This window comes from Oncorhynchus mykiss, chromosome 19 (assembly GCF_057628025.1).
Source record: "Oncorhynchus mykiss isolate SJ-2025 chromosome 19, ASM5762802v1, whole genome shotgun sequence".
NCBI lineage: Eukaryota > Metazoa > Chordata > Actinopteri > Salmoniformes > Salmonidae > Oncorhynchus > Oncorhynchus mykiss.
In genome coordinates, this window is record NC_143040.1 from 20,181,586 (window position 1) to 20,207,324 (window position 25,739).

At 44.2% G+C, this 25,739-nt stretch overlaps 2 protein-coding genes across 15 annotated transcripts in view; one reads left to right on the plus strand and one right to left on the minus strand.

Annotated features, from left to right (window-relative positions):
• The window catches only part of LOC110498649 (serine/threonine-protein kinase DCLK2), a 79,674-nt gene extending 61,831 nt beyond the window's left edge, over positions 1–17,843 (plus strand). For 2 of the 5 annotated variants that reach the window (XR_005037661.2, XR_016488815.1), the window contains exons 12-18: positions 33–166; positions 359–436; positions 6,791–6,887; positions 11,622–11,702; positions 11,788–11,898; positions 13,099–13,189; positions 15,233–17,843. Coding sequence is in view for 3 of the 5 variants with exons in the window: in XM_036954293.2 (XP_036810188.2) it covers positions 33–166; positions 359–436; positions 6,791–6,887; positions 11,622–11,702; positions 11,788–11,898; positions 15,233–16,024 (1,293 nt within the window). In the remaining 2 variants the exon portion in view is untranslated. The remainder of the gene's footprint in view (positions 1–32; positions 167–358; positions 437–6,790; positions 6,888–11,621; positions 11,703–11,787; positions 11,899–13,098; positions 13,190–15,232) is intronic. The other 3 variants (XM_036954293.2, XM_036954292.2, XM_090210428.1) reach the window with 2 other exon arrangements.
• Positions 17,844–20,278: 2,435 nt separating this feature from the next.
• LOC110497375 (lipopolysaccharide-responsive and beige-like anchor protein) overlaps positions 20,279–25,739 on the minus strand; it is a 319,123-nt gene continuing 313,662 nt past the window's right edge. For all 10 annotated transcript variants that reach the window (XM_090210434.1, XM_090210433.1, XM_036954299.2 and 7 more), the window contains 2 exons: positions 22,095–22,246; positions 20,279–21,842 (listed from right to left, as the gene is read on the minus strand). In XM_090210434.1, the coding sequence (XP_090066560.1) occupies positions 21,752–21,842; positions 22,095–22,246 (243 nt within the window). In that variant the 3' untranslated portion in view covers positions 20,279–21,751. The remainder of the gene's footprint in view (positions 21,843–22,094; positions 22,247–25,739) is intronic.

Here is a 25,739-nt window from a genome sequence, read left to right on the forward strand (position 1 = left end):
TGGTAACTATGTTTTGTGTGTCTGTCCGTTAGGTGTGTGAGTACCTTGACGGCACTAAGTCTCTGAAGCTGGGGGACTTTGGTCTGGCCACTGTGGTTGAGGGGCCCCTGCACACCGTGTGTGGAACCCCCACCTACGTGGCCCCTGAGATCATCGCTGAGGCTGGGTGAGTTACTGCCAACTGTACCTGTATCCATAGCATCAGACATTCTAGTGACTAGCGCCGCTGAAGAGGAATCCCACACGGATGTTAAACAACACTTCCTTCATATTTCTCTCTCTCTGATCGCTCTTTCTCTCTCTGCTCTCTCTCTCTGCTCTTTCTCCATCTCTTTTCTCTCTCTCTCTCTCCCCCCAGTTATGGTCTGAAGGTGGATATCTGGGCAACTGGGGTCATCACTTACATCCTGCTGTGTGGCTTTCCTCCATTCCGCAGGTACACTACACAATGTTATTTAACCTCCAGACACCTACAGTACACTACACAATGTTAATTAACCTCCAGACACCTACAGTACACTACACAATGTTATTTAACCTACAGTACACCTACAGTACACTACACAATGTTATTTAACCTCCAGACACCTACAGTACACTACACAATGTTAATTAACCTCCAGACACCTACAGTACACTACACAATGTTATGTAACCTACAGTACACCTACAGTACACTACACAATGTTATTTAACCTCCAGACACCTACAGTACACTACACAATGTTATTTAACCTCCAGACACCTACAGTACACTACACAATGTTATGTAACCTCCAGACACCTACAGTACACTACACAATGTTATTTAACCTCCAGACACCTACAGTACACTACACAATGTTATTTAACCTCCAGACACCTACAGTACACTACACAATGTTATTTAACCTCCAGACACCTACAGTACACTACACAATGTTATTTAACCTCCAGACACCTACAGTACACTACACAATGTTATTTAACCTCCAGACACCTACAGTACACTACACAATGTTATTTAACCTCCAGACACCTACAGTACACTACACAATGTTATTTAACCTCCAGACACCTACAGTACACTACACAATGTTATTTAACCTCCAGACACCTACAGTACACTACACAATGTTATTTAACCTCCAGAACACCTACAGTACACTACACAATGTTATTTAACCTCCAGACACCTACAGTACACTACACAATGTTATTTAACCTCCAGACACCTACAGTACACTACACAATGTTATTTAACCTCCAGACACCTACAGTACACTACACAATGTTATTTAACCTCCAGAACACCTACAGTACACTACACAATGTTATTTAACCTCCAGAACACCTCCAGTACACTACACAATGTTATTTAACCTCCAGACACCTACAGTACACTACACAATGTTATGTAACCTCCAGACACCTACAGTACACTACACAATGTTATTTAACCTACAGTACACTACACAATGTTATGTAACTTACAGTACACTAAACAATGTTATGTAACCTCCAGACACCTACAGTACACTAAACAATGTTATGTAACCTCCAGACACCTACAGTACACTACACAATGTTAATTAACCTCCAGACACCTACAGTACACTACACAATGTTATGTAACCTCCAGACACCTACAGTACACTACACAATGTTATTTAACCTCCAGAACACCTACAGTACACTACACAATGTTATGTAACCTACAGTACACTACACAATGTTATTTAACCTCCAGAACACCTACAGTACACTACACAATGTTATTTAACCTCCAGACACCTACAGTACACTACACAATGTTATTTAACCTCCAGAACACCTACAGTACACTACACAATGTTATGTAACCTACAGTACACTACACAATGTTATTTAACCTCCAGACACCTACAGTACACTACACAATGTTATGTAACCTACAGTACACTACACAATGTTATGTAACCTACAGTACACTACACAATGTTATGTAACCTACAGTACACTACACAATGTTATGTAACCTCCAGACACCTACAGTACACTACACAATGTTATTTAACCTCCAGAACACCTACAGTACACTACACAATGTTATGTAACCTCCAGAACACCTACAGTACACTACACAATGTTATGTAACCTACAGTACACTACACAATGTTATTTAACCTCCAGACACCTACAGTACACTACACAATGTTATTTAACCTCCAGACACCTACAGTACACTACACAATGTTATTTAACCTCCAGACACCTACAGTACACTACACAATGTTATTTAACCTCCAGACACCTACAGTACACTACACAATGTTATTTAACCTCCAGACACCTACAGTACACTACACAATGTTATTTAACCTCCAGAACACCTACAGTACACTACACAATGTTATGTAACCTACAGTACACTACACAATGTTATTTAACCTCCAGACACCTACAGTACACTACACAATGTTATTTAACCTCCAGAACACCTACAGTACACTACACAATGTTATGTAACCTACAGTACACTACACAATGTTATTTAACCTCCAGACACCTACAGTACACTACACAATGTTATTTAACCTCCAGACACCTACAGTACACTACACAATGTTATTTAACCTCCAGACACCTACAGTACACTACACAATGTTATTTAACCTCCAGAACACCTACAGTACACTACACAATGTTATTTAACCTACAGTACACTACACAATGTTATGTAACCTACAGTACACTACACAATGTTATGTAACCTCCAGACACCTACAGTACACTACACAATGTTATGTAACCTACAGTACACTACACAATGTTATGTAACCTCCAGACACCTACAGTACACTACACAATGTTATTTAACCTCCAGACACCTACAGTACACTACACAATGTTATTTAACCTCCAGAACACCTACAGTACACTACACAATGTTATTTAACCTACAGAACACCTACAGTACACTACACAATGTTATGTAACCTCCAGACACCTACAGTACACTACACAATGTTAATTAACCTCCAGACACCTACAGTACACTACACAATGTTATGTAACCTCCAGACACCTACAGTACACTACACAATGTTATTTAACCTCCAGAACACCTACAGTACACTACACAATGTTATGTAACCTACAGTACACTACACAATGTTATTTAACCTCCAGAACACCTACAGTACACTACACAATGTTATTTAACCTCCAGACACCTACAGTACACTACACAATGTTATTTAACCTCCAGAACACCTACAGTACACTACACAATGTTATGTAACCTACAGTACACTACACAATGTTATTTAACCTCCAGACACCTACAGTACACTACACAATGTTATGTAACCTACAGTACACTACACAATGTTATGTAACCTACAGTACACTACACAATGTTATGTAACCTACAGTACACTACACAATGTTATGTAACCTCCAGACACCTACAGTACACTACACAATGTTATTTAACCTCCAGAACACCTACAGTACACTACACAATGTTATGTAACCTCCAGAACACCTACAGTACACTACACAATGTTATGTAACCTACAGTACACTACACAATGTTATTTAACCTCCAGACACCTACAGTACACTACACAATGTTATTTAACCTCCAGACACCTACAGTACACTACACAATGTTATTTAACCTCCAGACACCTACAGTACACTACACAATGTTATTTAACCTCCAGACACCTACAGTACACTACACAATGTTATTTAACCTCCAGACACCTACAGTACACTACACAATGTTATTTAACCTCCAGAACACCTACAGTACACTACACAATGTTATGTAACCTACAGTACACTACACAATGTTATTTAACCTCCAGACACCTACAGTACACTACACAATGTTATTTAACCTCCAGAACACCTACAGTACACTACACAATGTTATGTAACCTACAGTACACTACACAATGTTATTTAACCTCCAGACACCTACAGTACACTACACAATGTTATTTAACCTCCAGACACCTACAGTACACTACACAATGTTATTTAACCTCCAGACACCTACAGTACACTACACAATGTTATTTAACCTCCAGAACACCTACAGTACACTACACAATGTTATTTAACCTACAGTACACTACACAATGTTATGTAACCTACAGTACACTACACAATGTTATGTAACCTCCAGACACCTACAGTACACTACACAATGTTATGTAACCTACAGTACACTACACAATGTTATGTAACCTCCAGACACCTACAGTACACTACACAATGTTATTTAACCTCCAGACACCTACAGTACACTACACAATGTTATTTAACCTCCAGAACACCTACAGTACACTACACAATGTTATTTAACCTACAGAACACCTACAGTACACTACACAATGTTATGTAACCTCCAGACACCTACAGTACACTACACAATGTTATGTAACCTACAGTACACTACACAATGTTATGTAACCTCCAGACACCTACAGTACACTACACAATGTTATTTAACCTCCAGACACCTACAGTACACTACACAATGTTATTTAACCTCCAGAACACCTACAGTACACTACACAATGTTATGTAACTTACAGTACACTAAACAATGTTATGTAACCTACAGTACACTACACAATGTTATGTAACCTACAGTACACTACACAATGTTATGTAACCTACAGTACACTACACAATGTTATGTAACCTACAGTACACTACACAATGTTATATAACCTCCAGAACACCTACAGTACACTACACAATGTTATGTAACCTCCAGAACACCTACAGTACACTACACAATGTTATTTAACCTCCAGACACCTACAGTACACTACACAATGTTATTTAACCTCCAGAACACCTACAGTACACTACACAATGTTATGTAACCTACAGTACACTACACAATGTTATGTAACCTCCAGACACCTACAGTACACTACACAATGTTATTTAACCTCCAGAACACCTACAGTACACTACACAATGTTATGTAACCTACAGTACACTACACAATGTTATTTAACCTCCAGACACCTACAGTACACTACACAATGTTATTTAACCTCCAGAACACCTACAGTACACTACACAATGTTATTTAACCTCCAGACACCTACAGTACACTACACAATGTTAATTAACCTCCAGAACACCTACAGTACACTACACAATGTTATGTAACCTACAGTACACTACACAATGTTATTTAACCTCCAGAACACCTACAGTACACTACACAATGTTATGTAACCTACAGTACACCTACAGTACACTACACAATGTTATGTAACCTCCAGACACCTACAGTACACTACACAATGTTATTTAACCTCCAGACACCTACAGTACACTACACAATGTTATGTAACCTCCAGACACCTACAGTACACTACACAATGTTATTTAACCTACAGTACACTACACAATGTTATGTAACTTACAGTACACTACACAATGTTATGTAACCTCCAGACACCTACAGTACACTACACAATGTTATGTAACCTCCAGACACCTACAGTACTCTACACAATGTTATTTAACCTGCAGACACCTACAGTACACTACACAATGTTATGTAACCTCCAGACACCTACAGTACACTACACAATGTTATTTAACCTACAGTACACTACACAATGTTATTTAACCTCCAGACACCTACAGTACACTACACAATGTTATGTAACCTACAGTACACTACACAATGTTATGTAACCTACAGTACACTACACAATGTTATGTAACCTCCAGACACCTACAGTACACTACACAATGTTATGTAACCTCCAGACACCTACAGTACACTACACAATGTTATTTAACCTCCAGACACCTACAGTACACTACACAATGTTATTTAACCTCCAGACACCTACAGTACACTACACAATGTTATTTAACCTCCAGACACCTACAGTACACTACACAATGTTATTTAACCTCCAGAACTCCTAAAGGGATATATTCTCAGGTACACCACATAACAACATGGCTGGTCCTTGACGAGGTAGCGTTCATTACACAGTCACCACGCTTAATGTTAACATGATAATCTCTGAATATTCTACGATTGGCCACCTGCTTCATATCTGATTCACACAGTTAAACCTCTACTAGCCTGTCTAGGATGTCCTTTAACTTACAGAAAACGGGGATTTAATCCTTACTGTTGGAAAACTCTTAGAAATGTCTAATTGGTCTCGGGAATGGCCTGTAAATGTTCCCATAGTCCTTACGCTGAAAATCAAGTGTTCAGTGGGCTAGCCTAGCACATCCGTTCGGCTTCCTTAGTGTAAACCCAGGCGTCTGGCCCTCGCACGTTATTCAGCTATTTAAATATAGGAGATGTGAATTTACATGAGTTCATTTGATGTTTTTTTATACTTGCGGTTTAGCATAACTGTGATCTCGCATAGATTAACCGTTCGGCATAGACATAGACAAGGTCTCTGGATAGTAGTGTCATTGCAGTGAGGATTGTCTGCCAGAATGGGCTGAGAGATTTATTGTGTCGTCCTATCCTCCCCCTACTTGTACCTCTTCTGTGCCTACTCTTGATGTGTTCTGGTGTGTCCTTGAATTGATTCCTGGTGCTGAATTGGAAAATGCAGCCAGTTAGTGAGGGAAGGTGAGGGGATAGATAGGACAATGGTGTCAGAGTTATTCTGACGCTGTGTGTCTTTGAATGTGACATGAATATAATGTGTGTGTGTGTGTGTGTGTGTGTGTGTGTGTGTACTACAGTATTTGTGGGTGTATGCTGAAGTATCCATCTGTTCACAGCATAGTATGTTTCTCTGTACAGTGAGGACAACCTTCAAGAGGACCTGTTTGACCAGATCCTGGTGGGACGACTGGACTTCCCTGCTCCCTACTGGGACAACGTCACGGACTCAGCCAAGGTAAACCACCACACACAGACACACCACCCCTGTCGCGTCAGCCCCCATTACATTTGGGTGGCAGCAATGAGGGGGCGCGAGGGTCCCGTTGAGAACTCCCGGAATGAAGGAGGCGGGAGTGAAGAAAGAGAGGGATGGTTTGGAAAGAGGAGATGCACACACACCATCTCTTCTTCTGTTCACACATCCCGCTCTGCTCTTTTATGCTCTCTCTCTCGCTCTCTCTCGCTCTCTCGCTCTCTCTCGCTCTCTCTCTCTCGCTCTCTCTCGCTCTCTCTCGCTCTCTCTCGCTCTCTCTCGCTCTCTCTCTCGCTCTCTCTCTCTCTCTCTCGCTCGCTCTCTCTCTCACTCTCTCTCACTCTCTCTCGCTCTCTCTCTCACTCTCTCTCACTCTCTCTCGCTCTTTCTCTCGCTCTCTCTCTCGCTCTTTCTCTCGCTCTCTCTCTCGCTCTCTCTCTCGCTCTCTCTCTCGCTCTCTCTCTCGCTCTCTCTCTCGCTCTCGCTCTCTCTCTCTCTCTCTCTCTCGCTCTCTCTCGCTCTCTCTCTCGCTCTCTCTCGCTCTCTCTGCCTCTCTCTCGCTCTCTCTGCCTCTCTCTCTCGCTCTCTCTGCCTCTCTCTCGCTCTCTCTGCCTCTCTCTCGCTCTCTCTGCCTCTCTCTCACTCTCTCTGCCTCTCTCTCTCGCTCTCTCTGCCTCTCTCTCACTCTCTCTGCCTCTCTCTCTCGCTCTCTCTGCCTCTCTCTCGCTCTCTCTGCCTCTCTCTCACTCTCTCTGCCTCTCTCTCTCGCTCTCTCTCACTCTCTCTCACTCTCTCTCGCTCTCTCTCGCTCTTTCTCTCGCTCTCTCTCTCTCGCTCTCTCTCGCTCTCGCTCTCTCTCTCTCTCGCTCTCTCTCGCTCTCTCTCTCGCTCTCTCTCGCTCTCTCTGCCTCTCTCTCGCTCTCTCTGCCTCTCTCTCTCGCTCTCTCTGCCTCTCTCTCGCTCTCTCTGCCTCTCTCTCGCTCTCTCTGCCTCTCTCTCACTCTCTCTGCCTCTCTCTCTCGCTCTCTCTGCCTCTCTCTCGCTCTCTCTGCCTCTTTCTCACTCTCTCTGCCTCTCTCTCTCGCTCTCTCTCACTCTCTCTCACTCTCTCTCTCTCTCTCTCGCTCTTTCTCTCGCTCGCTCTCTCTCGCTCTCTCTGCCTCTCTCTCGCTCTCTGCCTCTCTCTCTCGCTCTCTCTCGCTCTCTCTCGCTCTCGCTCTCGCTCTCTCTCGCTCTCGCTCTCTCTCGCTCTCGCTCTCTCTCGCTCTCTCTCGCTCTCTCTCTCGCTCTCTCTCGCTCTCTCTCTCGCTCTCTCTCGCTCTCTCTTGCTCTCTCTGCCTCTCTCTGCCTCTCTCTCGCTCTCTCTGCCTCTCTCTTGCCCTCTCTGCCTCTCTCTCTCTCTCGCTCTCTCTGCCTCTCTCTCTCTCGCTCTCTCTCTCTCTCGCTCTCTCTGCCTCGCTCTCTCTCGCTCTCTCTGCCTCTCTCTCTCTCTCTCTCTCGCTCACTCTCGCTCACTCTCTCTCTCTCGCTCACTCTCTCTCTCTCTCTCGCTCACTCTCTCTCTCTCGCTCTCTCTCGCTCTCGCTTTCTCTCTCTCTCTCTCTGTCTCTCTCTGTCTCTCTCTGTCTCTCTCTGTCTCTCTCTCTCTCGCTCTCTCTCGCTCTCTCTCGCTCTCTCTGCCTCTCTCTCTCGCTCTCTCTGCCTCTCTCTCTCGCTCTCTCTGCCTCTCTCTCTCTCTCTCTCTCTGCCTCTCTCTCTCTCGCTCTCTCTGCCTCTCTCTCTCTCGCTCTCTCTGCCTCTCTCTCTTGCTCTCTCTGCCTCTCTCTGCCTCTCTCTCGCTCTCTCTGCCTCTCTCTTGCTCTCTCTGCCTCTCTCTCTCTCTCTCGCTCTCTCTGCCTCTCTCTCTCTCTCGCTCTCTCTGCCTCTCTCTCTCTCGCTCTCTCTGCCTCTCTCTCTCTCTCGCTCTCTCTGCCTCTCTCTCGCTCTCTCTCGCTCTCTCTGCCTCTCTCTCGCTCTCTCTCGCTCTCTCTCGCTCTCTCTCGCTCTCTCTGCCTCTCTCTCTCGCTCTCTCTGCCTCTCTCTCTCTCGCTCTCTCTGCCTCTCTCTGCCTCTCTCTCGCTCTCTCTGCCTCTCTCTTGCTCTCTCTGCCTCTCTCTCTCTCGCTCTCTCTGCCTCTCTCTCTCTCTCGCTCTCTCTGCCTCTCTCTCTCTCGCTCTCTCTGCCTCTCTCTCTCTCGCTCTCTCTGCCTCTCTCTCGCTCTCTCTCGCTCTCTCTTTCTCTCGCTCTCTCTTTCTCTCGCTCTCTCTTTCTCTCGCTCTCTCTTTCTCTCGCTCTCTCTTTCTCTCGCTCTCTCTGCCTCTCTCTCGCTCTCTCTGCCTCTCTCTCGCTCTCTCTGCCTCTCTCTCGCTCTCTCTGCCTCTCTCGCTCTCTCTGCCTCTCTCTGCCTCTCTCTCTCGCTCTCTCTGCCTCTCTCTCTCTCGCTCTCTCTGCCTCTCTCGCTCTCTCTGCCTCTCTCTCTCTCTCGCTCTCTCTGCCTCTCTCTCTCTCGCTCTCTCTGCCTCTCTCTCTCTCGCTCTCTCTGCCTCTCTCTCTTGCTCTCTCTGCCTCTCTCTGCCTCTCTCTCGCTCTCTCTGCCTCTCTCTTGCTCTCTCTGCCTCTCTCTCTCTCGCTCTCTCTGCCTCTCTCTCTCTCTCGCTCTCTCTGCCTCTCTCTCTCTCTCGCTCTCTCTGCCTCTCTCTCTCTCGCTCTCTCTGCCTCTCTCTCTCTCTCGCTCTCTCTGCCTCTCTCTCGCTCTCTCTCGCTCTCTCTGCCTCTCTCTCTCTTTCTCTCGCTCTCTCTGCCTCTCTCTCTCTCTCTCGCTCTCTCTGCCTCTCTCTCGCTCTCTCTGCCTCTCGCTCTCTCTCGCTCTCTCTGCCTCTCTCTGCCTCTCTCTGCCTCTCTCTCTCGCTCTCTCTGCCTCTCTCTCTCTCGCTCTCTCTGCCTCTCTCTGCCTCTCTCTGCCTCTCTCTCTCGCTGTCTCTCTCTCTCGCTCTCTCTGCCTCTCTCGCTCTCTCTGCCTCTCTCTGCCTCTCGCTGTCTCTCTCTCTCTCTCTCTCTCTCTCTCTCTCTCTCTCTCTCTCTCTCTCTCTCTCTCTCTCGCTCTCTCTGCCTCTCTCTCTCGCTCTCTCTGCCTCTCTCTCTCGCTCTCTCTGCCTCTCTCTCTCGCTCTCTCTGTCGCTCTCTCTGCCTCTCGCTGCCTCTCTCTCTCGCTCTCTCTCTCTCTCTCTCTCTCTCTCTCTCTCTCTCTCTCTCTCTCTCTCTCGCTCTCTCTGCCTCTCTCTCTCGCTCTCTCTGCCTCTCGCTGCCTCTCTCTCTCGCTCTCTCTGCCTCTCAATTCAATAACATGTTCAATTTCAATTTAAGGGCTTTATTGTCATGGAAACATATGTTTACATTGCCAAAGCAAGTGAAATGGATAAACAAAAGTGAAATAAACATGACGCTTCCAAAAGTTCCAAAAGAATAAAGACATTTCAAATGTCATTATGTACAGTGTGTATATATACAATGTCGTAATGATGTGGAAATAGTTAAAGTACGAAAGGGAAAATAAATAAACATAAATATAGGTTGTATTTACACTGGTGTTTGTTCTTCGCTGGTTGACCTTTTCTTGTGGCAACAGGTCACAAATCTTGCTGCTGTGATGGCACACTGTGTAATTTCACCGAGTAGATATGGGAGTTTATCGAAATTTGATTTGTTTTCAAATTCTTTGTAGGTCTGTGTAATCTGAAGGAAATATGTGTCTCTATTATGGTCATATATTTGGCAGGAGGTTAGGAAGTGCAGCTCAGTTTCCACCTAATTTTGTGGGCAGTGTGCACATAGCCTGTCTTCTCTTGAGAGCCAGGTCTCCTACGGCGGTATTTCTGTACATAGTCAAAGATTTCCTTCATTTTGGGTCAGTTACAGTGTTCAGGTATTCTGCCACTGTGTAGTCTCTGTTTAAGGCCAAGTAACGATCTTTTTGTTTTCTCATGATTTGTTTGGGTATAATTGTGTTGTTGTCCTGGGGCTCTGTGGGGTCTGTTTGTGAACAGAGCCCCAGGACCAGCTTGCTTAGGGGTTTCTTCTCCAGATTTATTTCTCTGTCGGGGATGGCTTTGTTATGGAAGGTTTGGGGATTGCTTCCTTTTAGGTGGTTGTAGAATTGAAATGTCTCTCTCTCCCTCCTCTCTCTCCTCTCACTCCCTAAATGACCACCATGTGTTACAGTGACAGCAGCTATTTCAAAGCAAGTCTGAACTACTAATTAAATCCTCTGCTGCAGTGGCACCTCGACTTAACAAAGAAAAGCCTACGTCTAGAGATCTCAACAGCCTGCTGCAGTCACGGTCTATTCATTAGTTACCGGAAGAGTAGAAAATGGACTGATATAGACTGACATGGACTACCTGAACTTGTCCAATAAGACATGCTCATTTTCGTTTTCCGTTGCAAAATATTTTGGTACGTTTTGTTATGGTAAGCCCTAATGAACCCGACCCTGGTTGGAGGCACAGTGAATGTAGCCATACCATGCTAGAGCACTGTTTGTAATGTCCTCCTGTGTCACTTCTACATTGTTCTCACTATGTGACATGACATGTCAAAGTAAAGTTGTGACGACATGACTTGAGAGAGACTGAACCCTGAAGATGTCACCGCTGATGCATGACCTGATGTGTTTTCTAGGAGCTGATTGGGCGGATGCTGCAGGTGAACGTGGAGGCTCGCTACACAGCACAGGACATCCTCTCTCATCCCTGGGTCACGGTAACTTGTCTTGTGGACTTTGTGGGGGTGTGTGTGGGTGTGTGTTCAGGACCATAAAGGAGAATGTGTGTGTGTGTCTCTGCAGGATGACAACATGGAGAACAACATGAAGATGGAGGTGTCAGGTAAACTGAGGACACACTTCAACACAGCACCAAAGCCCAGCACAACCACAGCAGGAGTGTCAGTCATCATGGTGAGGGACAAGACAACAACATTCACTATCACAACCCATTATTTGTTTTCTGGTCCCATACACACATTGTTTTACTCCGTATACACAACAGCACTCTGTCACGACCCTCTACTCTCTACCAACTACTCTCTATTTTCTGGTCACGTTTCCAATACACACATTGTGTATCTCCATATACTTTCCCTCATCTGAACTCTCTGTATTCCACCATCTGTCGTACATTGACACCCCAGAGTCCTCGTCTGTAGATTCTTGATATTTGCAGAAATGTTCAACCATGGCCTGATTTACTTGCCATCAGTCATTTTCTGAAGAAACCAAAAACAAAGATAAAAGAAGCTTCCTGATTTTATTTTTATTGGCATCCGCTTATATTTCAACATTGATTGGAAACCAACATGAGCTGTAACAAATGTTAGTCAATTCAGCACTACACCTACTCACTTTCAAACAAACAATAACTATTTTCACATCTAGTACTATTAATCAGTTGGTTACAAAAGAGTTTGATCTAAAAGAACATGAGAGATTATCTGACAGGAAAGCTAAGAAATGGACAACTTCTGTTCATGTAATCATATCACTGAGGGTTTTAAGAGAGCAACATTTATTCAAAATGCTTTCCCCTGGGATTACACACGGATAAATCCTGATTCATCATCTTATCTCTAAAACGCGTTTTCATCCTTGCAGTACAAATGTCGTGTTTTAGTGTTGACGCAGTGTTCTTAGTGACTCCAGAGTACATGAATCATATCCTACCATCCTCCTTATCTGTTTTTAAGCTTTTTCCCACAAGTCTATGCACCTCCTGGCACAGTTATGTAACTTCCTGTTGTGGGTGGTGAACTTCCTCTCGATCTGCCGCACACATCACCTCCCCTCTCTGGTCCACTTGGGGTTCTATTGAGCTGGAGCTGGCCTGCGAATACATGACCAATATAGCATAGGTCTGTCAATGGATGCATCTCAATTAGATCCCCCTCATCTCCTTCCCTGGTCCTTGAAGATGGAGACAATGAGAGGAAGCCTCTCTAGACTATTGCGATGCACACATGCTGTCTGCTTCCACCTGGGTCCAGTATACCCACTGCAGCAGTAGAAAGGGATTAGCACGGGCTAAAGGGTGTGCAAAGGTTCATTTGGGACTACCCCTGACTCAGGGTTAAACCTCATTTTGTTGTAAATCTCCTTCGACAGTTTGAGGTGTAAAGGAGATCCCCGCGCCCCTCCTGCTCATCCCACTCCCTCATCCCAGGACCACAGGGGAAGATTTGGAGCTGAGTGCAGGGTACCGATCTCCCCCATCCTCCACTCTCTCCCCCTCTGCCAGCTCCAATAATGCCTCTATAACAGATTGATCTGGACAGAATAACTCAGTAACTCTCTGCAGTGGCCTTGAATCAGTTTGCATGACTGCTCTGCCCCCTCGTGTAATTTGCCTAGGCTCCTCTCTCCTCCTCCAATGGGTCTCTTTTATTTTCTGTCTCTCAATCATCCCCCTCTCTCATCCTCCACTTTTATCTCACTCATAACCATCTTCATCAATCAACTCGTCCCTGTGTGGACTGACTTTGTTGACAGTGATGTCACTGCTGTGTTGAGAGTTGTTGTCTGAGTTAGATTTGTACATGTTATTGTATTCTGTGTTGTTTTTGGCTGGCTGGGTGGTTATTTGGCATGCTAACTAACTAGGCCTAAGAGAAGCCCTCATTGCTTCTGCTGAACTAATTTTTAATTTGCCCCCTGTCTCTGTCACTCATCCAAAGTAGTGCTCTTATAGTTAATGCCCCTACAATAACCTGGGGACATTAAATGTCTATGGCAATTTTACAATATATTTGATGTCTATGTAAAGCCATGTTTATGGCAGGTTGACATTTATTGTCATGAATCTTGCTCTGGAGGCAGAACTGAGCAATTTTCGCTAGATGGGCCAGCTACAAAACAAAAATGATTTTTGTTGGTCTTAATTTAAGGATAGGGTTAGGAATTAAGGTTAACAGTGTGGTTAAGGTTAGGTTTAAAATTAGATTATATTACTTTGTGGCTGTGCCAGCTAGTGACCACTCGGCAGAGCTGCCCCCAGAACAAGATTCATGACAAAACATTTCAACCTGCTGTCCCAGCCCTTTGGATACATTACGGTTCATCTCCTGATAATTGTTCAATTGAGCTCTACCACCACCTTGTGGTCAAACATTTAAACTGCACTACTGCACCAGATGAGAGAGACAGATGAAAATAGCTTATATTGCCTTGGATTTAACATTGAACAGTACTCCCCCAGAAGTTAAGATTTCTAAAATTGTCATTGAGCTTGCTAGCATCCTGAGAGATGATTGTCATAGCAGACTTTAGGCTAATCAATTCCAGGCCTGGAGAGCCACACAACTGGTTGAATCAACGTTGTTTCCACGTCATATCAATGAAATTCTATTGAACCAACGTGTAATAGACGTGTGCCCAGTGGGACATCATTGCTTCTTTTTATTTAGATCTTGGAAACCAGGTGAGTAGTGGACTCTGGCTAACCAATGGCATGAACTGATCACTTAGCTACCAGGGACAGAGGAAAACCAGCAGTGCTGCGGTACACCAGAGCAGGAATCAAACAGGCCTGCTTTCTGTGTCTCCTCTAATGTTGTTGAGCTGTGAGTAAGACTAGTCTCTGTCCCCTCTGCTTCCTCCCCGCCCCCTCCACCCCTCCACAACACGCCCACATTGCCACCCTCTGAATTAGCTCCAAGGCAATGGTATGTACTAACACTGAAGGCTACGCTTCTTCACTGCTTCTTCACTGACACCACGAAGACTCACTCAGCTAAGGGAACATGGGAAATCTGGATGCCTTCTGATTGTTATGTAGTTATTACTGTTATTATTATAGCAATCCAAATGATCTGTAATTCCAGATGTGATCTTCAGTGTCTAGTTGGTTTTCGGTTGTGATGAGGCAAAATCTCTCCAGCACAATTTCTCATTTTCCCTTACACTGCATGTTGAGCATTGATGATATGATTTGCTGTCTTGGGTCAGTCTACTGTGAAGGGTCTGTCACTGTAAAATCATCCCATCTATGATTGTTTCTGTTCATATATATATATTTTTATATACTGTGTTTAATATTATATAGAAATGTTACTCCATGGATCTTACTGTCAGAGATCAGTGCGGTTGAACGTCATCTTGGGGCAGTTTTCTCTTCCCATTATATATTGACCCACTGTTCTTTATTTCTGTCTCTCCCTACTTGTTTGGTTCTGTTGTATTGTACAGTACAGAAGGTGAGTGTCAGTCTGACTTTCTTTCCCTCACCCCTGACCTCTACCAGAACACAGCTCTAGATAAGAAGAGGATCCAGCTGACTCGTCGCAGCCAGAGGCCCACAGCACCACCTCCGCCCCCACCACTGCCTGGGAAGAAAGTAGTCCCTCCTGCAGCCATGCCAGTCAAGCAAGCCTCACCAGTCTCACCCAACTCCAAGCTGCCAGTACCCACCAAGCTGGCATCACCCACCAAGCCTGCCCTGCCAGAGGAGGAACCCAAGAGTCCTCAGACTGATGTGCCTGTATCCCCTCCCATCTCTCCTTCAACACCTACCAGACCTGTTACCTCTCCCTCTGTCCCTGTCTCTCCTTCCTCTCCTACCAAGCCTAACATCTCTATCTATCCTACCTCCCCTACCAGGCCCAACAACTCTCCCTCTCCTTCCTCTCCTGACAAACCTGTTATCTCTCCCTCTCCTTCCTCACCTACCAAACCTGTCATCTCTCCTTCTCCTTCCTCTCCCTCTTCACCTACCAAACTTCAAATGTCCCCTTCTCTTTCCTCTCCAACCAAGCTCCATGCCTGTGCCTTCCCTCCTGCCTCGTATAAGCCTATTACTTGCCCCTCCAACTCATCACCTTCCAAACGCAAAGCCTCCCCCTCTCCTCCTGCCCCTCTCTCTCCCTCCTCTCCTCCCTCTCTTTTTACCTGCCCCTCTCCCTCCGACCCTCTGTCTCCCTCTGCCTTTCCCAGCCCTCCCTCACCCCTGACCTGCTCCTCTCCCTCCTCTCCCACCCCTCCATCACCCCTGGTGGGCCTTGACGTTGAAGCTGCTGCTACTGCCAGAGAGTTGTGAGAAAGAATGATGGATGAGAAGACTGGCTGCTGGACCATGGTCTAATTTGTACCTTTCCAGCCCCCTTACCTCCACGCGCCGTATCCCCAGACCTATGATTCGCATGTAGGGGGCTAGATACAGATAGAACCTCCATCCCCAGTAACAGTATAACAGCTGATATCCACTGCTGTATCGTTCCTAGGCTCCCAAGCAGCAAATGGCAAAAAAAAACAAGCAAAATGGCTCCTACAACCTACAGTACAATCTCTGTAGAGAACCCATCATATCCACGCTCCAAGAGGGAAGTTGAGGTGTTTTGTACATTTTGGTTGATTTGTATATACGGTATGTGTGTATTTATATATGGAGAAAATAGAGCGAGGCCTGCCTAGTTAGTGTGTGTGGTTTCAGATGGGGTTTTCTGGAATGACTTCTGATCATGTTTTATTTATTGTCTGTGGTTGGTTGGTAGAAACACACATGTTGATTATGGGTAGAAGTGTATTATTTGGCGTGCTTGCCGTCTGTTGTAAGATAAACTGCTACTGTAGATGTATATAGTATTGTATGACAGACACGAGGCATCCGAATGAAAGTTGAAGGTTTGAGTTTTTCTTCTCTTGTCTGTAAAGCCTGTTTATCATTGGTCCGCTATGGAGCCTGTAGTGTTTAACTGCTGAACACCAAAAGAGAAACGCAACAGAGTAGAAGTTGAACGTGTCAATGAGGAGAGGTGTGCCTGTCAAAATAGCTGCCAGATCAGGGGTGTGTTCAGGGCGGCAGGTAGCCTAGCGTTTAAGAGCGTTTGGCCAGTAACCGAAAGGTCACTGGTTCGAATCCCCCAGCCAACTAGGTGACAAATCTGCCAATGTGCTCTTGAGCAAGTCACTTAACCCTAATTGCTCCTGTAAGTCGCTCTGGATAGGAGCGTCTGCTAGATGACTAAAATGTAAATGTTCATCAGGAAGAAAACAGACAAACAGGAAGGGACTTCATGGACATGTCCTGTAAGAAACGCTCATTTTCGCCCTCCGTTGCAAAATGTTTTTCATTTTGTGCCCTAATGAACCTGACCCAGTAGTTAGATTCCTTTTCTGAAAGCAGCTGACAGGAAACACTGGGAGCTCTATCCCCTCATATACTCATTTATCAGTCCAGATTTACCGGATAATAATGTGAGGCTGTTTCACTTTGCTGTTGTCTTTGTCTGTAATGGTAATGCACTTGTTTTAAAGTCCATGTTTAAGTCCCAAATCACACCCTATTCCCTATATAGTGCACTACTTTTGAGCAGGGCCCATAGGGTATTGGTCAAAAGTAGTGCACTATGTAGGGGTATAGGGAACCATTTGGGATACAACCCATAACCCATATCTCCTTACCTAGCCTACTGCAGTTGGTTAGGGTTTAACCCTTCGGATATTGATAATGGCTCCGATGCACATCACTACTACTACTACAAGGGGCTTTAGTTGCATGCCATGTTCCTCCCTCTGCCTCCCCACAAAACAGGTCTCTCTCTCGCGCACACGCACGTCAAGCTGGTACTATTGTACGTATAGTAGCTGTTCTGTTGTGTAATGTTTAGTCAAACTACACTGTCATCATCATAATGCTTGTTTTATTGCAGTTTTAGTCTGGATACGTGTATGAAAATTACATTTCAAACAGGAAAAACACTCCTGTCAACAGTTAGTCTGGATACGTGTATGGAAAAACACTGTCAGCTGTGGCCAGCACTTTGTTTGTACAGACATTTAGCCACTGTGACTCCTTTATCATTATGTATTAGGAGCACATTGGAAAACTTCAAACGCAATAAAAAGTATTCAAATCAGTTTTTTTCATGTTTTTATTTCTTTGGCACCTTGTTGATAAAGGTGTGTATATTATAAGCCACTCACAATGAGGTAAAGGGACTGAGACCATGTGATCATCAGCGCCCTCCTGTGGACAATATCTGAAGCAACAACATAGCCTAATTCCAACCATTTGCCAATGAAAACCGCTACTTGATGATGTGTTTAGCTCCAGACCTACTGAGCCAATCACCAGGATAGAAACAGTTACCAGATCTAGCCCATGGGGAACTAAGCTAGGGACCCACAGACTCCCCATAACCCCCCGCTCTGCGTTGGGGGGTTTAACCACATTGAGAGCAGCAAGCAGGTCCTGGTGAAGACTCCAACCGTCATCTCTTAAAGGGAAGGTTGCGCAATATATTTCCACACCATCTACAGTGCCTTGCGAAAGTATTCGGCCCCCTTGAACTTTGCGACCTTTTGCCACATTTCAGGCTTCAAACATAAAGATATAAAACTGTATTTTTTTTGTGAAGAATCAACAACAAGTGGGACGACATTTATTGTATATTTCAAACTTTTTTAACAAATCAAAAACTGAAAAATTGGGCGTGCAAAATTATTCAGCCCCCTTAAGTTAATACTTTGTAGCGCCACCTTTTGCTGCGATTACAGCTGTAAGTCGCTTGGGGTATGTCTCTATCAGTTTTGCACATCGAGAGACTGACATTTTTTCCCATTCCTCCTTTCAAAACAGCTCGAGCTCAGTGAGGTTGGATGGAGAGCATTTGTGAACAGCAGTTTTCAGTTCTTTCCACAGATTCTCGATTGGATTCAGGTCTGGATTTTGACTTGGCCATTCTAACACCAGGATATGTTTATTTTTGAACCATTCCCTTGTAGATTTTGCTTTATGTTTTGGATCATTGTCTTGTTGGAAGACAAATCTCCGTCCCAGTCTCAGGTCTTTTGCAGACTCCATCAGGTTTTCTTCCAGAATGGTCCTGTATTTGGCTCCATCCATCTTCCCATCAATTTTAACCATATTCCCTGTCCCTGCTGAAGAAAAGCAGGCCCAAACCATGATGCTGCCACCACCATGTTTGACAGTGGGGATGGTGTGTTCAGGGTGATGAGCTGTGTTGCTTTTACGCCAAACATAACGTTTTGCATTGTTGCCAAAAAGTTCAATTTTGGTTTCATCTGACCAGAGCACCTTCTTCCACATGTTTGGTGTGTCTCCCAGGTGGCTTGTGGCAAACTTTAAACGACACTTTTTATGGACATCTTTAAGAAATGGCTTTCTTCTTGCACCTCTTCCATAAAGGCCAGATTTGTGCAATATACGACTGATTGTTGTCCTATGGACAGAGTCTCCCACCTCAGCTGTAGATCTCTGCAGTTCATCCAGAGTGATCATGGGCCTCTTGGCTGCATCTCTGATCAGTCTTCTCCTTGTATGAGCTGAAAGTTTAGAGGGACGGCCAGGTCTTGGTAGATTTGCAGTGGTCTGATACTCCTTCCATTTCAATATTATCGCTTGCACAGTGCTCCTTGGGATGTTTAAAGCTTGGGAAATCTTTTTGTATCCAAATCCGGCTTTAAACTTCTTCACAACAGTATCTCGGACCTGCCTGGTGTGTTCCTTGTTCTTCATGATGCTCTCTGCACTTTTAACGGACCTCTGAGACTATCACAGTGCAGGTGCATTTATACGGAGACTTGATTACACACAGGTGGATTGTATTTATCATCATTAGTCATTTAGGTCAACATTGGATCATTCAGAGATCCTCACTGAACTTCTGGAGAGAGTTTGCTGCACTGAAAGTAAAGGGGCTGAATAATTTTGCACGCCCAATTTTTCAGTTTTTGATTTGTTAAAAAAGTTTGAAATATCCAATAAATGTCGTTCCACTTCATGATTGTGTCCCACTTGTTGATTCTTCACAAAAAAATAGTTTTATATCTTTATGTTTGAAGCCTGAAATGTGTCAAAAGGTCGCAAAGTTCAAGGGGGCCGAATACTTTCGCAAGGCACTGTAAATGGTCTTTATGCAAAAGTTTATACCCTTCTAGTTTTCAATTTGAATAAACCTAAGACAAAACCATAGAGATATAGCACTCATCTTTGTGTCTGTGACAGCATGGGCAGCCCCATTGAGGCTATCTTCATTTTCGCAATTGGCTGATCCTGCCCGATGACCTGGTTGGACATGACTCCAACAGGGTTACCAGGAGGGATCAGCCAATGAGGATGGGAGTTCCCACCAAGTCAACTACATGGGTGGAAGCCGTCAATGATACTACCCATGCTAATACGACTTCTATCATTCTCTGGGTTAAACCTACCTCCCTAGGCCTTGACTGCAGCCAGGTGAGGAAGTTGTGCAGTGTGGTTAGTGCAACCCCACCCCTGGCTACATTCCAGTCTATCTTCAAATAACAGTTCAATTGAAGACAAGATGTCTCAAGTTAAAAAATTCAATTTTATTTGTCAGAACTCATCACGCGTCAAAAACACTCATTCCAAATTGATTGCCAAAATATTGAGCGATACATAGAAAATACAGTAGTAGCCATTTCATTGTAATCGTGATCAAACCAACACAATGTTTCTCCTAATGAGCAACCGTTGTATTGGATGAACCACATCGGGTGTTCCAACCCTGCACCAAAACACCTGATTCAATTCAGTTTTGACCTGAAGGCCCATAATTAGGTAGAATCGGGTATTTTAAAGCTGGGCTTGAACCAAAAAGTGCACACCCTTTGGCTGTCCAGGTTCCGGGGTTGTCTGTGGTCTGGTTTAACCTGTGAATATTCACCGTGACACTGACAAGTCCCTCATTTTGCTGCACCACTCTTTGCCAAGATGAGATACTTTGATGATCCTAGCATGGTTTGGGCACTGTGTCGATCGCTAATATGATACAGTATATGCTTAAGTACTGCAAATGCCTCAGGAGAGGAGGTAAAGCTAACAAGAAGTTATACAAAGAAGCACATCATGGCTACGTCGGAACGGCTTCCTTTCCTCGTCCCGTCTCCTTCATGTAAAGTTCTGATAGGTGATAAGCAATATGAAGGAAATTAGATGAAGGGACGCCATTTTACAAAATTAGGACATAGCCAATGACATTTGTTTTTACTGACAGACATATTATTCATCAGTATGGTTACAGTACATAAAGCTAATGATCGTCATGACAACACTTTGATACAAACAAACTAATCACACCGGTAGCCATCTTGTTACTATGATGACTGTCTGATATACGTGACAAGTCTTTGTGCAGTGTACGCCACCATCAGGACAACTCATGCACAGGAAGGCAAGATCTGTCCGTTTCCACAGAGGTGTGGTACAAACATTTAAATAGAATATATTCCCTCTCAAGTCATGAACACATAAAGGACTTACTGAACTTCCTGCTCGATCACCACACAAACGTCACATATTGTGTTTCCACACAGTAGCAAAAAGAGCATGAAAAAAAAAAGGATATTAATGACCAAAATAATGATTATATCTCCACGTTTCACACCTAATGAAAATAATCACTCACCCCTAAGTACACAAATATATGGATTTTTAAGACAATAGATGCAAATATACTTTTCTACCTACTTCCACTTTGAACCCTTATTTTCCTCTGCTCGAGATGAAAATAGACTCTTAACAAGCTAAAAATAGATTTGTAACCATAGGTATATAACCCCACCCTAAGATATTATATGAAATTATCGATATGCCCTACAAAATATAGCAATGCCCTTTTTTAAAAATAGTTTGCTTCTTTCGACAGAATCAGACAGTTTTTCTTCTCTTGAGATACATTCAGGATATCAATATGTATTGAGTAGTGCCTTAGTACATCGAACGACAGGATTGCAGTAGGTAGGTCCCACGTTAACCGGATTGTTGTTGTGTGGTCCTGCCTCAGTATCTGGTCTGGTACTCGTGATGCCACCTGTTGAAGTCGTTGTAGAACAGGACTATACTACCAGATGCCATGCCGGTTATGATGCACCTAGGAGAGGGAGTGTTGAGTTAAGGCTCATACATGATGTACTTTTACTAAGGCCATACAGTAAGTCTGTCATCATACTGTGAATAACACCAAGGTCTTCATCTTGGTATTCTGTGCATTCTAGATTGGGAAGGTTTTGTTTTAATCATTAGTCCATATTTTCCTTATTTCTTCCTATGTGCTAAAACTTCATACCACACAACACCTATGTGAGTGAAGATTACAGCGTCAGAGTCCAGGTGTGTATGTTACCTTTGGTCGTTGGACATGGCCATGGAGCGGATGCCTGCGTCACAGCCAGGGTAGGTGAACATCTGTTTGAGGTTGTGAACCTGCCAGACAGACAGAACTCCCCCGTCTCCCCCCGTCAACAGGTACTGCCCGTCCCGACTCAGCAGCATGGCCTGACGGGAGAGGAGAAACAGCACCACTGACTGACAGGAGAAGTCATGTACAAGACAATAGGGAACATTCCTGTATTACTGTTCTATTGCATTGTCAACGAGGCTGTCAGCGCCCTCCTGTGGACAACGTCATGATCTGCAACCTATTGCACCTACCACTGGAGGGCGCTAATACATGCAGAGATTTGGATGGGATGTGTAACTCCCTCACACCACACCAGAGCTGACCACTATCATAAAGCATAATGAACATGGGCTTATTGGCCAGTGAGGAATCCTGTCGCCATATTGACGTCTGCTATTTGTCCAATAGAGAGGTGTCTACAACAACTCCTTAATAACAATCAACCAAAGCTTTATCAGTATAGGCTTTGTGGTGTGGTTCGATTTAGTGACCGAGTCTAGGACACCAGTGACTTCACCACCTACCTCACGGTGTGCTATTTCAATCACAGTCTCTGTGAGCACTTCCTGCACCAAGCAAGAGGCACAGTATCAATCAGATATTTCACAACATTCATGTGGCGAGCAGCACAGCACTGAACAGCAGTCCATCCACCTGAAGTGCTACAAGCCATGGCTCCCCACAGACACAGTGGAGAGAGATTTATTCTGCTCATCTGGTTTTCCTGTGCACTTATGGGCTGTGTTACACTTGAATGGGTTCCCAAGGGAAACGGGGATACACTACGGCCCTACACTAAACTTCTGTGTTGGGGTATATTTATGCATACAGTATATAGTTGGAAATTGAAGCCAGTCGGAGGCATCAATCACGAGGTAACGAACGCTGATGAGATGACAAGGAAATGTAAGTAATAACTAGTGTAAGTTAAGTCTAATTAGCGGTTTCACATTAACATACTGTATGTTAGATGGGATGCAGCTATTTCAGTCACAGCTGGCTTAGAAAGATGAGAAGAGAAGTGCAATTACCGGATGGAAGATTAAACAAAAACATTCATCATCCAAGCCATATGTGGGGCAGCCGGCAGAGTATATTTCAAATGCTACATATTTGAAATGAACAAAACTTAGTTTTGAACTTAACACAAATTGGCACATTCCTGGCAATCAGTTTAGCTTATTTCGTGATACCAACTCAAGTCAATCAAAAGTTGAGTTAGATGCTTATACCACCGCTAAAACTAATATAATGGATCATTTAACAATCTAAACATTTAAGACAGTCGTTGCACATTCAAAAAGGGGAAATGTCTAAGAAAAATAACTTTAGCTAGCCTGACTGCTCCCAATGGAGTTGATCACTGGTTGCAGACAGACAGTCAGTCTTTGGCCTCTTCTTATGAGCCACAGGGAAGATGTCCAGTGAACGGACCACTGCTGACAGTAAACTGCAGTATCAGAAGACCTGGCAGTCTGAACTAATCCACGCACACACACAGTTACTCTCTTTCAATTGTTCCTCCATGTAGACTGTGTGAAGTCAGTGTTACTCCATCCAGCCTCTGGCACTGATGATGTACTTACTATATGGTGTTGATGTAGCCTTCTATGGCTAGGCCTAGTACATCACCCACTGTGTGCTGCTGGGGGGTTGGAGACCTGGCAGACGACTCAGCCAGACACAGGTAGGAGGCTGTTCCCAGACAGAATAAATCTGCCACTGTGATTGGGAGGCCAAACAAAATGGTCACAGGAGCCAAGATGGCAGACAAGACTCGGGTATCTGAAGGATGACTTCAGAGCCAAGATGCCAGAGAGAACCATTACAGAGCCACATGCTCAGTACTTGCATTAGTATAAAATACTATAGTTTCCCCATTTAGTTGAGCATACAACATAGTTCAGTATTTGCATTTATTTTATAGTCTGTTTTTCTGACAGTATATTTTACATGCTAATTTTTCAAATGCACACAACTTATTTTGAACTTAACTCAACTTGTCACATTCCTGGCAATCAGTTTAGCTGCTTTTGTGATACCAACTCAAGTCAATCTAAAGTTGTGTTAGATGCTTATACCCCCGCTAAAACTAATATAATGGATCATTTAACAATGTAAATGTTTAACAAAGACAGTAGTTGCACATTCAAAACAGGGGGAAATGTTTTCCCAATAAGCCAAAGGTCACTCTAGCTAGCCTGACTGCTCCCAATGGACTTGAAGAGATAACTGGTTACAGGTATACAGTACAGACAGACAGACAACCTTTGGCCTCTTCTTATGAGCCACAGGGAAGATGTCCAGTGAACGGACTACTGCTGACAGTAGAAGACCTGGCAGTCTGAACTAATGCACTGACTCACAAATACGCATATACACAGGAGCCACACACTCACTCAGGCACACACACTCACACACTGGCAACAGGACTGAGGGATCAATCTTTCCAGAGCATTTTGTTAGATCGCCATCCAAGAGGACTGGGAAAGGATTCTGGGAAAGGAGTATGGCTGTGGGGTGATCGGGGGAGGGAGGGAGTGGGGATGTCATTCTGTTTAGATTTGTTTGCCGTGTGTCTGATATCTGTGTAATTGCGTCCTTTATCTTGCCATATAAAGCCCCATAGCAATTTTTGTCAGTTAATCTGACACTATTGATTAAGAGAACAGACATTTAGATCAACATCATTTAGGATTAACTCAATAAAGTTAAGATATTGTAGTTAAGATATTGTTTGCCAAAATGGCTCTCAGTATTTCAGGAATGACCCATTACATTCACAGAACTAGTGGCAGCAGTCCCAAACTGAACTTGTACTGATTCATGACCTCAATTCATAAGCGTGAACTAACCTGACAGTTACTCTCCTTTAATTGTTCCTCCATGTAGACTGTGTGAAGTCAGTGTTACTCCATCCAGCCTCTGGCACTGATGATGTACTTACTGGTGTTGATGTAGCCTTCTATGGCTAGGCCTAGTACATCACCCACTGTGTGCTGCTGGGGGGTTGGAGACCTGGCAGACGACTCAGCCAGACACAGGTGGGAGGTTGATCCAGGACATAATAAAAATCAGCCACTCTGCGACTGGGAGGCCAAACAAGATGGCCGCCGTCTCCACAGGAGCCAAGATTGCCGACGTGACTCAGGTGTCTGAAGGATGACTTCAGAACCTGGCAATGATGCCAGGGAGAACTATTATAGAACCACATGCCCATATTTCCTGCTTTCTGGGGAGAGCGAAGGGGAATGTGAAGGTCAAAGGGGAATGTGAAGATTTAGGTGGGATTCCGTGTCGTCTGCTCAAGGAAAAAGCTGAATTTATGGTGCTGTTCATTCTAGCAGTTACATGCACACGGAGAACAGTGACAGTGAACACAATCTGCTAGAATGGTTACTTACGCTGTCTGAGTTATATTAGTGGGGCTAAGACTGTAATCCATTCAGCATGGCCTCAACTCATCTACGCTGGATGAATCTGCTATCAGAGAACCAGCCAGGACAGAGGTTGTTGCTGAGAGTTACAACTCTCTTTACCCTCCAATGCAACTAGGGCCATATTCTAAATGGGATAAATGACATTATT